The 15,939-nt window shown below is 41.7% G+C and overlaps 1 protein-coding gene across 4 annotated transcripts in view; it reads left to right on the plus strand.

Annotated features, from left to right (window-relative positions):
• The window catches only part of abr (ABR activator of RhoGEF and GTPase), a 119,301-nt gene that overhangs the window by 16,579 nt on the left and 86,783 nt on the right, over positions 1–15,939 (plus strand). The window contains exon 1 of one of the 4 annotated variants that reach the window (XM_026182398.2): positions 5,828–6,258. The exons of 2 other annotated variants lie outside the window; for them this stretch is intronic. In XM_026182398.2, coding sequence (XP_026038183.1) covers positions 6,198–6,258 — 61 coding nt within the window. In that variant the 5' untranslated portion in view covers positions 5,828–6,197. Of the gene's footprint in view, positions 1–5,827; positions 6,259–14,671; positions 14,806–15,939 lie in introns of those variants that run through there. One more of the 4 variants, XM_026182399.2, reaches the window with a different exon arrangement.

Consider the following 15,939-nt stretch of genomic DNA (forward strand, 5'->3'; position numbering starts at 1 on the left):
AAGAGCTTGACTGATACTGACGGATATTTCAATCTCTCTCGTTTTGATTTTGTCTGTTCTTCTGTTAACGTCCCCCCTGTGAGTCTTCCAAGTTTTATGGGGAACACTAAATTGCAGGAGTGCCATCTTAAGATACTGTTATGAGCGGAGGTTTAAAGTGATGGGATTTCAAGTGGGTTTGTGCTCAAACTTGAGACTCAGTAGTTTGTCTGACACAGTCTAATAACAAATACACGCCCAGCTATTTTCTCATACAATATTTCCATCCAGTGTGCACAGTGAAGGTCTTTGTTTGGGTGTCTTAGCTTGTGTTGACCGACGCTAAACACTAGAGTGCAGTAGTTCTTAATTTAGATTTCTTTACTGTTCTCTCTTTCCACGCTCTCGTGTGCTTTTAGTCTTTGTTACCGCGAACCCGATGGTGGCTTAGCACTTTGTCGGCATAACTTAAGCAACAGTTAGGTTTGTCGAGTACAAACAAACAGGCAAACTGTGTTATTGTGCAGCGTTGTGTTGTCACCTCATTGGGATGGTTTCACACATAAAATAAGCTCCCTGTGTATATGTGGGAAATAACCACTAATGATCTGCAAACTGCATAAATCCACATGTGTTTTTACTGCGTGTGTGTGTGTGTGTGTGTGTGTGTGTGTGTGTGTGTGTGTGTGTTAGAGTGAGTGTGAGAGTGAAACAGAGAGCGCACTAGCAGCAGAGCATATTCATCCTATGCCAGCTGAATTCGCTTTGATCTATTGAGGTCAATGTGGAAATCAACTCAATCAAGCTGTGATTGGACAGACACCAGATAAACAGCCTTTCCCTCGCACACACACATCTCTTTGTCCCTTTCTCTTCCTGTCTCCTTGACACAAACATGCCAAGGATTGTATTTAAGGAAGCTCTATCTTATCATAAATGGGTTAACACGGCACACACAGACACACACACAGACACACACACACACACACACACACACACGTCACAGGGGTCTGCTAGACACTGTCGTTCCAAATAATTGGATGGTGGAGGAGTTAAAGATGAGATCCAGGACAAATGAGGTGACAGTGGATCTCGCCTGCCAAAGCACATGCTGTGATGCGCGCACGCACACACACACACACGTTCTGTTGCCTTTTTTTGTGTGTGTAGGCAAAAGCTTTGTGAATTGGATAGAAGGCTGTTAAGAGTTGGTGTTACTTTAATAACACACGTTCATGGAGCACAGAGGGAGCAGGAATGGAGTCAAAGAACAGTGTTGGATGAATGACTCTGACCATATTTCAGGACTGGTAAAAACCTTGAGCTGCTGGACCGAGAAAAAAGCAGTGATCATGACAACGGCTGAGAGACAAATGACTTATTTTTGCGCTCGATTTTACTTCAAAATAAAGCGACCAGCAGACAGTAACACATAATAAAACAATGATCTCAGACATTCTCATTTAATAGACGCACATTCATCAGTGCTGCACTCGGGGCTTTTTAATAATGCATCGTCATTGCTCGTCCCTGCTGCCATCTCCCCCAACCCCCAAAACAAAGGGATTTGTGGGGAAAACACACATCTCGAGAAAATGTCATCATCAGTCTCCAAGGAGCATGTTTGGACTTCCTTACAGTGTAGACGACTGTAGTGGAGTTTATTGATTGGCATCTATATCCATATATATCATAACTAATTTAACGGTAATAAAATGCTGACATTATTGCAGTGAAATTCTAATATAATGTGTGTGTGTAGCAGTTAATCTGTAGATGTGAATCATTGTTGCTTCCACTTAGAGAGTCTCTGTGATTTGGAAGAAGAGTTCACTTTAATTCAGTGAATATTTTCGCTTTGATGTCACCAATTCCATCCGTGCTTATTGTCAAAAAAATTTTTTTATATGTTTGTGGGGTGTGTTTTGCTCCAGTGCTTCATTAGGCTTGTTTGAATTCACTTATTTGGAAACACAGCTGTCTGCTTCCTGCGTGCGCAGCCCCACTCACGTATGTACATCAACCAAGAATGCTGGAAGTGTGGGCGTGGGGGGGTTGTTGAACAATCAGGATGTTGAAGGGTTTAGACTCCCACCCTGGTCCTCGTCTTCTTCTTTTTAAAAAAAAAAATTGTTTTCATTTATTTTCATCAGCCAGTTCACGTTCCCGTGGTTAGCCAGTGGGGTTGAAGGAAAAGAGTAGCACCACACACACATAGGCGCACACACATAGACGCTGCCACCTCCACCCAGTCACCCCCGCAGGCCTGTGGTCGGGGTCGAAGAGCAGAAAGGGGTGGATATGGTTGGGGTTGGTGGAGTGAGGTGGGGTAGGGGTATCTGGGTAGAAAAGGGAGAATAGAGGGGTGGGAGAGGAGTGGATAGCAGTTTGATTGGCTGGTGGGATGCTGTGCCGCCAAATTACGCACTCACACTCTAATACACCACAGTTTGACCACAGCGACTTCCTCCTTCATGACAGGAAATCTTTGTTGAAATTTCAAGTGAAGTGCAGGAAACACTACAGTCACAAAATGGGGAATAAAATAAATGCATCATCGTGTCTTTTTATGGAAGCTGGGATTTATCAGGTTCTTGTTAGTTAGAGCCTTGTTGTGATTACACACCGAACCAAGCAAAATATAAAGGAAAAATTTAAACGTGATTACAGCAGACCTTTTGGAATGATTAAGAAATTAATTGTGCAGTTGTATACTCAAAGGACATGCTGTGTGATGTTTTAGGAGCTTTTAAATTTGATAAAGCATCATAATTTTTGCTTTTTATCCACTTTGAGTTCCAGCTTTCTCTGATGTTTTGTAATAGCTGTCTATAAAGCTTACTTTCAGTTCAAGCTGTTAAAAGCTGTCCCAGATGCGTGTCCATTGATTTCTGCAGGGCCTAAATATGCCTGTGAGTATCACACAGTACACATCCACATCCAGTGTCCTTTGTTCACATTAGCTCACAGTGGGATGACACACCTAATCAAAAGCAAAGATTGATTTTTTTTCTGTTTTAAATATCCAGTTTTTTTTGTATGGTCTACATTTCATGCTGTGCTGGCTACTGATGTGTGGCCTTTTGTAACACACAAGCATGTAATTGTTTAAATAAAGTGTCCAATTAAGGGGAAACTCTGAGTAGATGTTGTCTGTGACACAAAGGAACATCGTGTCTCTCCAACACAATCCGTGATCTGTCTTGAGGGGAAAAAGTGTGTATCTCTATGTGGATACACTAAAGAATATGAGTGCCTTACATCTAGATCTTGTCCAGCAACCACACACGCACACACATAGTAGAGGACTGCTGTTGAAAGTTAACCTTTATAGAGAACGACGCATTGTTGACGTGCTGAACTTTGAAGAGACTGAAATTGTGTGTGTTTGGGAGGGTTCAGAGACAGTTACTAATGGGTTTTTATTACACAGTTTGACTGTTTATTCATATTTTCTAAATGTAGCTTTGTGAAGCTCCAGAATGTCTTCAGAACACGCAGTTTGGTGTAAATACAGTTTGTGTGTTTGAGCATGGCATGTGTGCTCTCTTTGTTTGGCTATCCCCGTTGAACGATGAGGTATTTGGAAAGAGGAGGCGGGCAGATTTGCTTTCAAAACTCTCAATCATCTGTGTGTGTCTGTGTGTCTGTCTCTGTTGGCCCAGATTTAAGACAAAGGAGGTGTAAGGCTGTACAGTAGATCAATCTATATTTGATGAAGTGCCACTCACCAGCCCCGTGTTCTTCTCTGCCCGCTTGGCTTTCCCTTTACATAATCCCATGTTTTGTGCGTGTACGCCTTGAGTTTGTGTGTGGTTTTTGTCACGCCTGTGTGCTTTCCCACCATCACAATGACACATTTATATTCATTAATAACCCTGATGTAGATTAACACATGCAGGAATACATTAAATGCCTTGAGACAGACACGCACACACACACGTGCACACACACACGACCAAGACAGGCTCATGGGATGCCAGGTCGTTTAACTCGTGTACGTTCCCTCCAGCTGGCACATACACGTGCTGTAGACTAACAAAGAGCAGAGCTCGGGGCCAGGTGCTCTGCCTGCAGAGGTTGGGGGAAGAGGCAGGGAGCAGTTGTGGGGTTCCTCCTGTCAGCCTTTGTGTCCTAATTGAAGTTTTTTTCTGCCTCTCAACCCTCCCATCTTTCCTTCCCCCATGCTGGTTAGAGGAGGATGAAGGGGGAGGAGATCTGAGGTTTGAGGGGAGCGTTTCATATCAGGCTTTGTTGTCGCTGGCACGATGCTCGTCTCCGATGATTGGCCTCCTATGTAGCACATGCCTTAATAAACTCGCCGGGCGTTGGGCCTGATGAAGAGGAATTGTGCTGTGCGGCAATGCTGCCAGGTCTCTTTCTGGGAACAGGGAGCAACAGGAGACCTAATGTGCTAATGTGCCCATTAAAGCCTGCTAATTTAAAAAAAAATCAATAAAGCACAGCATGACATTTTTAATTGCATATTGAAAAATTAAGATTTCCTGGATTTTGCGCTAGAGCCCAGCCACTATTGTGGAAAATGCCAACTTCTTTTTGGGTTGTAATGCAATAAAATGCTATAATTTCTTTGTCACCGTCATTTATTCTAAAACACTGGAGCAGGTAGTAGGGTGGAGTTAAGTGGTTTCTCACTTTACATTCCTTAACTAGTCTGATACAGTGGGGGAAAGTGAATAAACGTTGACCCCATCCTTTTAACTTCTCAAAATAACTTTGAACTATTTAGTCCCTATGCATCTGCTTCAGTCCTCAAAAATTCAGCTGTGGCTGAGCTCCAGACATTTATTCTAAATATTCTTTAGCTATTGTTCCTGGTGATGCACACAGTAGACCGGCTCCATGGTTCTTCTATTGCCATCTATCATAGAGTCTGTATTATATCGTCTTATACACAGCATCAGTATGCAGGCACATTTTCACAGCACATGCACATGTGTGCGTTGCTTTCATGTTCTTCGTTGCCACGGGAACAGAACTAGCTTAAACCGTGACAAGTGAACCCGCCACACTCTCTCGGTTTCTCTCTCTCTCTGAACTAAATGACTGACTCTGTTTCACACAAAGTGTGAATTGTGCGTCCCAGCCGAGCGGCTGTGATCTTGAACTCATCATGTAGTACAGCTACGACTAGTTTGGCTCATAAAACCACAGAAAGACCTTTCATACTTACCTTTGTTATTGCTATATTAACAAAACATAACCACACAGTGGATTTAACATTAAACTTTTATCAGGGGAAGATAACCCAGTTTTTTTTTCCTGAAGGGTGGTTTCTCTTTGGCTGTATATGTTTCCTCTATATTTTAGAAAAAGCCTCAGTCTGAGCAGTTATAAAATAGGCTAACAAAAGGCTATTTAGGATGTTTGCTGAACCCCTGACACAAAGATGTTTTTTGATCTTAGCATTTCATGCTGCAACATTGTTTTAATACTGACTTTCTTAGGCAGAGTTCTCTTAAAACTTGAGTAACATTTACCTACGTTTAAAGAACAAGATAAAAAATTCAAGCTGCGATGTGCTCAACAAAGTCAGAGTAAGCAAATTGTATCTACATGCAAGAAAAAAGCTGCTAACCTAATGCGCAAGGAGAGATGGAGATCGTGAAAGCAACTTTGGATTTTAGTGGGTTTAGTGGTTTCATTTATGAAGAGAGAAACTGAGATTTTGTCAGTTGATTCACATCTCGCAAACCTCGCTGCTTCAGTCATTAGGCACGGTTTCTCAATTCCGGCTTCTACACGCTGCTAAGACACTGGGGGGAGAGAGACAGGGAGAGAGACAGCGAGTGAGGCTGATGAGGCATTCACGCAGAATCAGGAGAGCGAGAGAGGAGGGGTGGGTGGGAGTGAGAGAGCAAGCCAAAGAGAGAGCGAGAGAGAATGAGTGCTTCTCCCTTTCCCTAGCAACGGTCGGCGGTGTCCGTCTCCAGCCTGTTGTTTTCTCTCTCACACACACAGACGCACACCTCTGTCTTTCGCTCCTTCTTCAGCTCTCTTGCTTGTCAGCCTGTTGGACCCCGGGGTGCCTTCTGACATTTTTCCCCCAAATGGTTTTTCTTGCTTCTCCGAGCGAGATGAAGGCTGCGTTTCAAGGATAAGAGAAAAGAAGCGAGGCAACGCAAAAAGCAGCTGCAGAGAAGAACTGAAGACATAAGAAAGAGGGAGAGCGACTGAGACGGGGAGAGGAAAAGAGGATGGAGCCCCTCAGTGCTCGCGGCCTGCCCCGGCTCTCCTGGATCGACACCCTTTACAGCAGTACGTACCTCTCCTCCATCACTTTACTCCTCTCCACTCATCACTTCTCATTTATCTGTGCGCTTTACCTCTCCGTGTTTTGCCCTGCACCCCCCTCTTCTCTATCTCATCCGCTGCCCGTTCGTGTTACAGCCCCAGCGATCTGCACACAGGGAACACTTTGCATTTTCCGGACTTCCAATTAGTGTGCATTATTATGGCTGTCTATAACAAGGCATTCAACCCAAGGCCACCACACACACACACACACACACACTTCTTTTAGTGGCAACAACTCATGCCCACTGCCGTCAGGCTTTCTGCTGGCCAGTAATCATAGAAGCATGGGGAAGCCCAGGGATTATATAGTGTGAGGCAGAGTGAGTCATGCTTACAACCTGGAGGTAGAACTTTATGTTCCATCCTATCGAGGACACAAGCTGTCTGATGCTGAATTTTTAAACCACTCCTTATTGTAGTCTTTATGCTGCGATGTAGTCTCCCCCGTCGTACTGTACACTGCATGAGAGCAGCTGTCAGGTTACGATGTCGATTAATGAAACAGACAAAACTGCTCCCATTAGTTTGTCACCTAAATTAGTCTGACCTATGTTTTTGCTTGTTGTAATTTAGAACAGAGGCTGTGTGAAGCTCTTTGCAACAGTACACACATCCATGCAGTCACAGCTGTTTGTGTGTTGTTGAGGTGTTGCGCGTGTGTGTGTTAGGTGTATTGGGTGCATGAAATAGCCTTTTGAGAATTGTCTTTTGCCACTTTTGTTACTATATCTTAATGTGTGGACATGGTGTGAACAGGAAAGACTGATGGAGATGGGGTTGGGGGTGTGATAAAGATGCTGAAAAACAGAAAGGTGAAACGTGGTTTCTGTTCGATGCTGTTGATTAGATACTTAAGTGAGACCTTGCAGTAGTTACTGGCAGTGAAGGTATTTATGCATTAGTGATAATGTTGTTAATGTACTGCAATGCACATGTGGTTCTCTTTGGGTATCACACAAATTTAAGGTGTGGTACTTTATTGTAAGGCTTTTGGGCTTCCTTTTAACTTGATGTGATGAGGAAATGAGTAATACCAACGTAAATGCCAAGCTGTGGTGTTACAAGTAGACTACCCATAGTTTATATCATGTTGATCAGCTTTGTTTGTTTGTTTTTAGAGAGACTTTAAAGAGTTGTTAGATTATTTCAGAAAGACACGTTTTGCGTTCCTGCCAAGAGCTCGAGAAGATGAATGCCACTAGGGCTGGGCCATATTATACCGTTCACGGTAATACCGGTATAAAGTTGGGCAACTATAAGAAAATAAAATATTGCGATAGAATATGGGTAAAGCATGGTGGCGACGGAGAATAAGAATCAATCCTTTGATTTTTCTGAAAATCGACAGTGCCCCTCATAATCCCGTGTGCCTTATGTTTGAATTATGGTTGTGTTTACTGACCTCGAAACGATTTTATGTACACGGCGCTGTTAAACTTTTATATAACTTTAATGCAAAAAACAGCTGCTTGTTTAAGTGAAAATACATTGATGTTTTTGGGTTTTTTTGCACTAATAAAGTTGTGGAGTTGTAAAGTATTTTGTCTAGTGTCAATTATATCGTCAGTTATATTGTTATCGCAAATTTTCAAATGTATATCGTGATAAATATTTTTGGTCATATCGCCCTGCTCTAAATGCCACTCTTGTGTATGTACGCTAAAGCTGAGACCCAATCTGTGGGTTTATAGTCTCGTTATTTAACTCACTGGTTTTTGGGCTACTGTGTTGAAGTCTAGAGTTTAGCATTTTGACTGTTGCCTTTCTTTTCTTTTTTCTCTCCCTGCAGGGTAGAGCTATCAGCTAATGCTAGCTCAGTGTGGAAGGTGCATTTGTGGGTTGAGATGGCTAGTGAAAAGCTTAAAACAAATATTATTGCTCCCTTTTTCCCAATTGGATGCAACAGTGACCTGTTTGATTTAGTAAAGTACTTATTTATGCCCTTCCTTATGCAGCATCCCATTTTATGGGTTAAGGACTAACACTAAGACCAGACCTCCTGAGGCTGTGTGTATTTGTGTTTTTATGTTTTTTGTTGTTGTTGTTTTTTCCCCCCCTGATGTCAAAAAGGATCATTTGTGTGCAAGTCAAACATGTTGACCACTACAGCATGGAGCCGAAAAACAAATATGTTAAAGTGTTACATATAAAATGCTGTAAGCCGTTTTTCTTGGACTTGCATATAGTTTTATTTGATTTGATTTTAGATTTGAACAATGTACGTACTAAAATCTAAACACGATGGCTATAAAGATTTGTCAAAGCAAGCCTGTCTCCAAAGTGTGTTGATGGGGAATAAAGCAGGGACAGCACAGTATACTATACTATACTATAGCTCTATACTATTCTAACGTTTGCTATTTTTGGTTAACAGAGTTCATCTGAATTTAACACCCAATGTGCTTTAACACATTTCAAGTTCTGTATGAGGCTGCATGTGTACACACAGACAGGTTATTACCATCACAAAAGCATTGAAACGGGGCTTTATTATGATCTATTGTTCGTGAAAAGGGCACGATCCTCTTTTTTTTTTTTATGCACCTGTCAGTTCATCATCCTTTTGATTTCCACCTGCCCTTTATCCACCTCATACTCTTTGTGTGCCTGTGTGGCTGCTGAGCTGACCCTTTTTTTCTGATAAGGGAAGTGGGAATTGACCACTACTTTGAAATTTTTACAAAAATGGTTATATACTTCCTTAATACAACTACACCACTTGGTTACAAAAGGTTGCAACACAAGTTGACAATAGCTCTGTTTGTGTGACAAACACCTGGTTGTTAATGATGAAAGATGACCCAGTCCTGCCCTAAACCATTAGTATTGAAGCTCCCTCTGTTGCCTGTCAGTGGATTACTAAGCACATGGCTCTAATTGCCCTTTCTCTTCAGCCTCTGAAACTGTGCTAATGACTGTGTTAAGCAGTGACCACACATCCTTAACTCTCCTAAGCGGAGTGGATGCTGGAAGCCACAGCTACGTTGTCCCCAGAGAGGCTGAAGTCTTTCTGTTCAGCTGCACGAGTGAACCACAGCTCACTGAGACAGCATTTTCCACAGGCATCTCTGTTTCACTACATATTCTGCTAATAATGAAAGTCATAAAACACAAACCTACATATACGCAGACTAAGCAAGCTAAATGTAATAAAAGCTGCACAGAGAACTTTTGCGCACACATCAATGTAAGCACATGAACAGAATCACCAGCTCAGACTTCTCATCAGTCATCCATTTGTTCGGTCAGCAGTATAAGTGGTAGACTCCCAGACGGCTGTTGGTTGGAGTGTGTGTGTGTGTGTGTTACTTCAACAAAACTCTCACCCTTTCCACCTCTTTACTTGTTTTTCCTCCTATCGTCCTAATCTGGTTGATTAGGACGGTCTCAAATGTGCTCCTCACAGATTCTTATAATCACGTTGATGTAATCATCAGCAGAGTAAAAGGGTTTTTCTTCTACCTCTGATCTGATTTCAGAAGCGTTTTGTTGCTGCTGCTGTGTCCATTTTCTGTCTTTAACTCCCCTTTTACTCCGTCAGTTAGCCCACTACTGCAGATCACACTGGTGATCACTGATTATTTCTTAGTTGCTTCAGTTGAAACTCTGTGCCATTGACACACAGATGCATAGGTGCTCACTTTTTTCTGTGCTAGTTTGTCCTAGTTTTAGATCCGTCTATTCTTTCCAATATCAAATAGGACTGTTCTTCGATTAGCCACGTGGCCTAGCGGTTTCTTAAAAACCGTACCCTCAAACTTGGTTACACAACTTAATCAGTGGACTTTCCAGATGCTTGTGACTAAACCAAAGAAACAGAGTGGACAGTAATGAACTTGAGTTTCACATGCAGCATGCATAGGCCAAAATCTTTTCATTAAGCTTGCTAATATTTACACCAACTGGTTAATTACACTACACTTGCACCGCTAATGCAAATGTAGATGTTTTAGAAACCAATTAAAACTAATTGGGCCTACAATGTGTTTTTCATTGTTCTGTGTGCCAGGGCATTTTTAATTTGCAACAGTTTTTTCTCATTTTGTATCCTGAAACAAATAAATCCAGTAGCGAATTCTTTTTTTTTTTTTTTGTTCATTATTTAAACAGAAGTCATAGCCATATATGTCCTTAACTGCTTTTTCAGGGCTGGAGTTATCCCAGCTGCCATGAAATAATAGGCAGGCACGCCCTTATGTTGCCCATAAGGCTAATAATCCACCAATCAATCCATATACCTTTTGCACACTTACTCTGGACGTATCTCTGAATCAACCACTGGTCTATTATAATTTCCCTCTTTTTGACTTTTACAGAAAGCTCTGAACTGTAGTGTTACTATCTCCTCCACAGCCTGAGTGGCACACGGTCTCTGACTTCTGCTTCGCTGCCAGCCTGCACTGTAACCTTCAGAGTATTAGCTAGACTTGTCTCTGGCTCGCTTTGGTTCCACGTGCTGCTAAGGGAACATCAAAGGAAAGCCAGATTACGTAATGGCTAGAAAACGGGCATTTTGGCTTGGCAAAGCAGATGTGGCACGTGCACGGACATGCACATATGTCAAAAATGATTTTCATAATCCGCAGTGAGGAAGGCTCAAATTTATGTGCAGCTCTGAGGGAGCATTAAAAATCTTTTCTCATTTTTGGTACGTCCTGTCACTTCAGCCCCAGCAAACCTTATAAAAATATTACCGTGTGAGTCATGGTGGGCCATTTGGCTGTTTATGGAGGGTTAAATGGGCTACACAGTCTCTCATTTCTGCTGCCACTACTTGTGGATAGTAATAAATGACATGTTGCTGGTGATAGTAATCTGCTGCCTTTCCTGACTAATCATACACCGAGTCTCAGATGCTGAAGATTCCTCTCAAATAGGTTTCCACAGAAACACCGCACATAAAAGAGAATTATATTAGCTGACTCTAAAGTGTATGTTGTAGGCTCAGTTTCTTGAGAAAACAACAGACAGGTGACAGTTGTCTTCTTCTTTGCCGCTTCCTTTAGGGGTCACCACAGCGGATCTTCTGCCTGCAGCTCTACTAACTTTGCGTGAATGTTAGTATGCAGTTAACCTGCATATCCCATTTAATTACTCATTAAATGAAGTTGCAGGAGCACTGATCCACATTATTCCAGCCTGCTTTAATACCTGTCTAACACCATAGTTTGCAAAATCCCTGAATACATGAAAGGTTTGATATCTTTTTACACATCTATATCAGCCCAGAATTACCCAACCCTCACATCCCTGATCAAACGGGGTTTTCACAGACTGTCAGTCTTGTTGTCTGGTTTCCCTCAGCAGCATATAAACTGTAATGGATGGACTTCACTGCTGGCCAACAGCAGTCCCAGTTCTGTCTTTAAGTGTTTAATGTTAGCAGTTAGTTGGTTGTCACAGGGCTTGCTTCAGCAAATTGGGGCACAGCAAAGTAATTTTGGATGGCTTCCCAGTAGAATTTCATAGGGGAGGTTAATACAACAGGGGATGTCTCATTTATCACTCCCTACAAATCTATTTGGACCAAACTCCCCAGCTCTCTCGCTCTCAGTCTCACTCTGCTTGAATAGCCACTAGCTCTGATCTCGATACCAACAGCAACACATCCAAATCAGTGGGATCTGGTAGTGTTTCCAAACACGTCAGCTATGGTGTGACTGCAGAGAGAACACTACACAATACAAGCCAAGCAAGCCTCTTAAATCCCCAATTCACTATGAGGATGACATTGATTCATTGTTGGTAAAAGGTTGGAGCCTGGGCTTTTCATTTTAATTGCAGAAATTCTTGAACAGATGCAAAGGTCACAAGTAGTGCAGCAACAGGTTCAAGAACCTGCAACAGGGTCGCCTTTGTTCCTTTGTGATATTTAAAATCAGACTGTACTCATAACTACATTTCAATAAATCTGCTGTGACTACAGTCAAAAGATAAATACCCGATCAGAGCATTATTAATAATTCAGATACTACTGTTTGGTACTACTGCTCCTAGCACACTGATGTGCACTCGTTCTGTGTGCATTGAAAGTGGAGGCAGAGAAGTGGTTTTGCTTGGTAAGAGTTGAGCCGTGTTGTGTAATTTCATCTGTGCTTCATGTGAAGTCTTGCATTGTTTTCTTTCTACCGTTCAAGCTCATCCATTATGTTGATAAATGGATGAGTCTGTGCTGTAGCTATAGAAACGCATTTAGAGCTGTTCTCTCACATGCGCACACAGACACACACACACATGCACACTTACAGTAGGGAAGAAAGAATCTGAGTCAGCCTAAAAGCACTGTTGTTATGTAATGCAGCCATCTCTACTGCCTCTTCAGTAAACCACTACTCTGCTTTGTGTTCAAACATCTTCCTCCCATTGGGTGTCCTCAAGAGTGCGCCTTTATGTAAGGGGCATCATGTTAGCTTCTCCATAACAGTTGCACAATGTTCCACCCTGGTTTGGGTGTCTGAATATAGGATCCTGGAAACATTAATGGGAAAAGAACAGTTTCACCGTTTATCTAGCAGACATTTATAATCTCCTTGTCAGGATCCACTTTAGAGGACATGATGTATAATGTGGATACTGTTCTCAGTTCTAAAAGAGAGATGAATTACTTTTGATATATACGATTGGAGTGAATGTGAAGAAGTGGTGAAACCTTAAAATATGGATACGGTTAAAACCTCATCCTTTTAGGTGAGTCCAGCTGGAAGGAGCAAAGGGGGGAAATCTGTCACCGTGTCATAACGCTAGCTGCTCGCTCACTCACTGGTAACCCAGCTGGTGTTTCCACTGTAACTGTGGCCGCCTGGGTTCATTCAGTGACAACCTTGTGAATAATATATGAAGCTTTTTGCTCTGCGTTGCGTGTTTCGGTGGCTCTTTTACATCTAGTAAACAAACTGAAACGAAGAAGCCATCGATTACTGGAGCTGAAAAGCAGCCAAGTGCTTTTATTGCAGTAGTGAAATGACATCAAACTTATTTTCTGTGTGCAGAGTTTCAGCTTACAGAGCTTTCACTCTTAAATGCTGGTGATTGAAGTGCAAACTTGGCGGTTGGCTCTGCGCTTCAAGTCAAATCTTAACTTCTAATAGGAGCTTAAAGGTTAAAAAAGAAAAAGGTACACATAGAAAAAAATAAATAAAACAGACTTGTGCACTTGTATTACATCGCAACGGTTTCCAGCTTTACTCATAAATCTTATAATTTTATTCCACGTAACTGTGCATTTCATTTTGGTTACCAAGAGTTTATAACTGTTTTCAGCATGCATATAAGCACCTTCTACATTATGTTAGCTATGATATCTGCATTGGAGGTCATCTAACTGTAAGCGAATATACAAGGCAGATTAATTATAGCACAACTTAAGTATGTTACCTCGTCCCTGAACACGATTTCTGCAAAACACATGTCAGATAGACTGATGTAATGTATTTTGATCATTTTGACCTAACTCACTGATATACTGGCTGAGCCCATAAACTCAGCAACAAAGAGTTTACAGCTGTTTCCTATAGACTTCTATAAGACCATAAGTCTATGTGCAACCACAGCTATTGCCCCCCTGGTGGTCGTTAAATGAAATGCAAGTTTAAGTTACGTCCATATTTGATACCGTTTATGAACATGACATGTTTGTTTATCTAGGAGACATGGTTTAACATATCTTTCCAAATGACACGATATTTAAGTGCCTTATGGAAAAAAACACTAAAATTTATGATAGCTGACCTAGCAACAAGACTGGAAAGACTGGGAGCTCTTGTTATATTTTGTTGATATTGGAGCTTTTGGTGTTGATACATTTTTTAAGTAAAAATTTAAGAAAGTGGAAGCTTGTGTTTTTCCCCCAATTTCTTGCTGTTTCTTTTGAAATATTCAATTTAACTCCAAAATCAATTCAAAGAGCAACGAGAACATATATTAAACTGACTTTTGATGTTATTTTTGTTCATCAGAAAGCTTAAACTGAGTCATTATCCAGCTGTTAACAGTTAAATTACATTGTTAGCCAGGTTCTGTTTGCAAAGCGTCGTGCCATCTTCACAAGCTCTGAAATCCTTTGTTGTGCTTGATGTTAGAGGGTGTGTCATGTGTCTGAGTGTGTTTGTGTTCTGTGTCTGTGGGGACCTTCACCATGTCCTGAGGGTCTAGGACTGTGTGTGTGTGTGTGTGTGTGTGTGTGTTAGTGTTAGTTACTATGGACAGCAGTCATCCTGTAGGGCTATGGTAACCACCAACCTGTTTTTCTTCTGCCATCCATGCCTGGCTTGCCCCAGCCAATCAGCGCATAAGAACTCCTCTGCCTCGGCCAATAGTGCGTCTGGCATGTTTACATGCTCCCGGAAGGCAGGGACCATCATTAAGCATTCAGGGTAGTCGAGCGGAAGAGAGAAGAGGAGGGGAAAAAGGGAAGGAGAGGAGGAGACAGGAAAGCGAGATGAAGCCATTATGAGTAAAGAGAGCTGATGGATGCACTCGAGCACCAACCAGTCACCCTGCCAGACTCAGGTAAACGAATGCATATAGGTCATATATCAGATCACGTTATCTTAAATGGGCCTGTAGCACATTTGTAACCATGTATAAAAATGTAGCTGTGTATGTGTTTGGTTGGCCTGTATGACTGAAGCTGTAAAACCCTTAAAAGTAGTCCTTTGTATCTGGTGCGTGTGTGTTGGCTACATGTTTGCGCGCGCGTGTGTGTGTTTGTCTGTTTCATTAAAAATTAAAGGCCAGAGTAAGCGTTGGCCTCCTGGCCTCAGGAAGTTGTCTTTCTGTTACAGTCAAAGAAACCATTCAAGTGGCTCTTTGTCATTAAATAACCCAGAATGAAGCATGGCGAAAGTAGACTAGGAGAACAGTACTATTCAGGCAGGTGGTGGGTTATTAAATCTTTTAAAAGATATTTAAACTGATGAGATGGAGGGATTACAGTCAAATATATGATTCTAAGATATTTGTAGGTTTGTACTTTTATGAGAAAATTAGGCAAACATGTAAGTTACTGTATAGTGGATCCATGATTTGTAATTAAGATATCTATAACTTTATCCATTTGGTTTCACCTGTGACCTTTTTTAAATCTCATTCAATAATATAAATAGAATACTGGCATCATTACAGTTACAGATTTCTGTGGGAAGGCCATCTTTTAAATCACTATCCTCCTTTTTGTTCCACCTCTTAATTGTGACCTTTTATAGAAGGACCAAACTCAAAATCAATGGAGTGATATCGACGAGGCCTCTGTCCTCTCCGAGTGCCAGATGGCCTTGCGCTTCAAGTGCGCTCCTCACTTTATCAGACATCCTGCTGCATCCACAAATTCTCTTATCTGTCCTGTCACTCTTTCCAGGGTCACATTTAATAGAAATCTTTTAAAAATAAACTTCTACAGCAAGCGCTAAGGTTAGCCTCATTGTCTGTACAGTCTGTGCATTTGCATTCATGCACAGCGAGAGAACAGGACGGCATGCTTTTGCTTTTACAGCTTGGCAGAAATAAAGCAGTAAGGGTAATGGTTGGTGAGCACGAGCGGAGAACAGAAACCTACAGGGACCCACTTCAAATAGCCTGACTTCCTTTTTTTTATTTGTCCCCCCTCTTGTGTGGGTATTTTTCTTTAAAGTCACGCTTCAACTC

The sequence above is a fragment of the Astatotilapia calliptera genome, chromosome 10, assembly GCF_964374335.1.
Source record: "Astatotilapia calliptera chromosome 10, fAstCal68.1, whole genome shotgun sequence".
NCBI lineage: Eukaryota > Metazoa > Chordata > Actinopteri > Cichliformes > Cichlidae > Astatotilapia > Astatotilapia calliptera.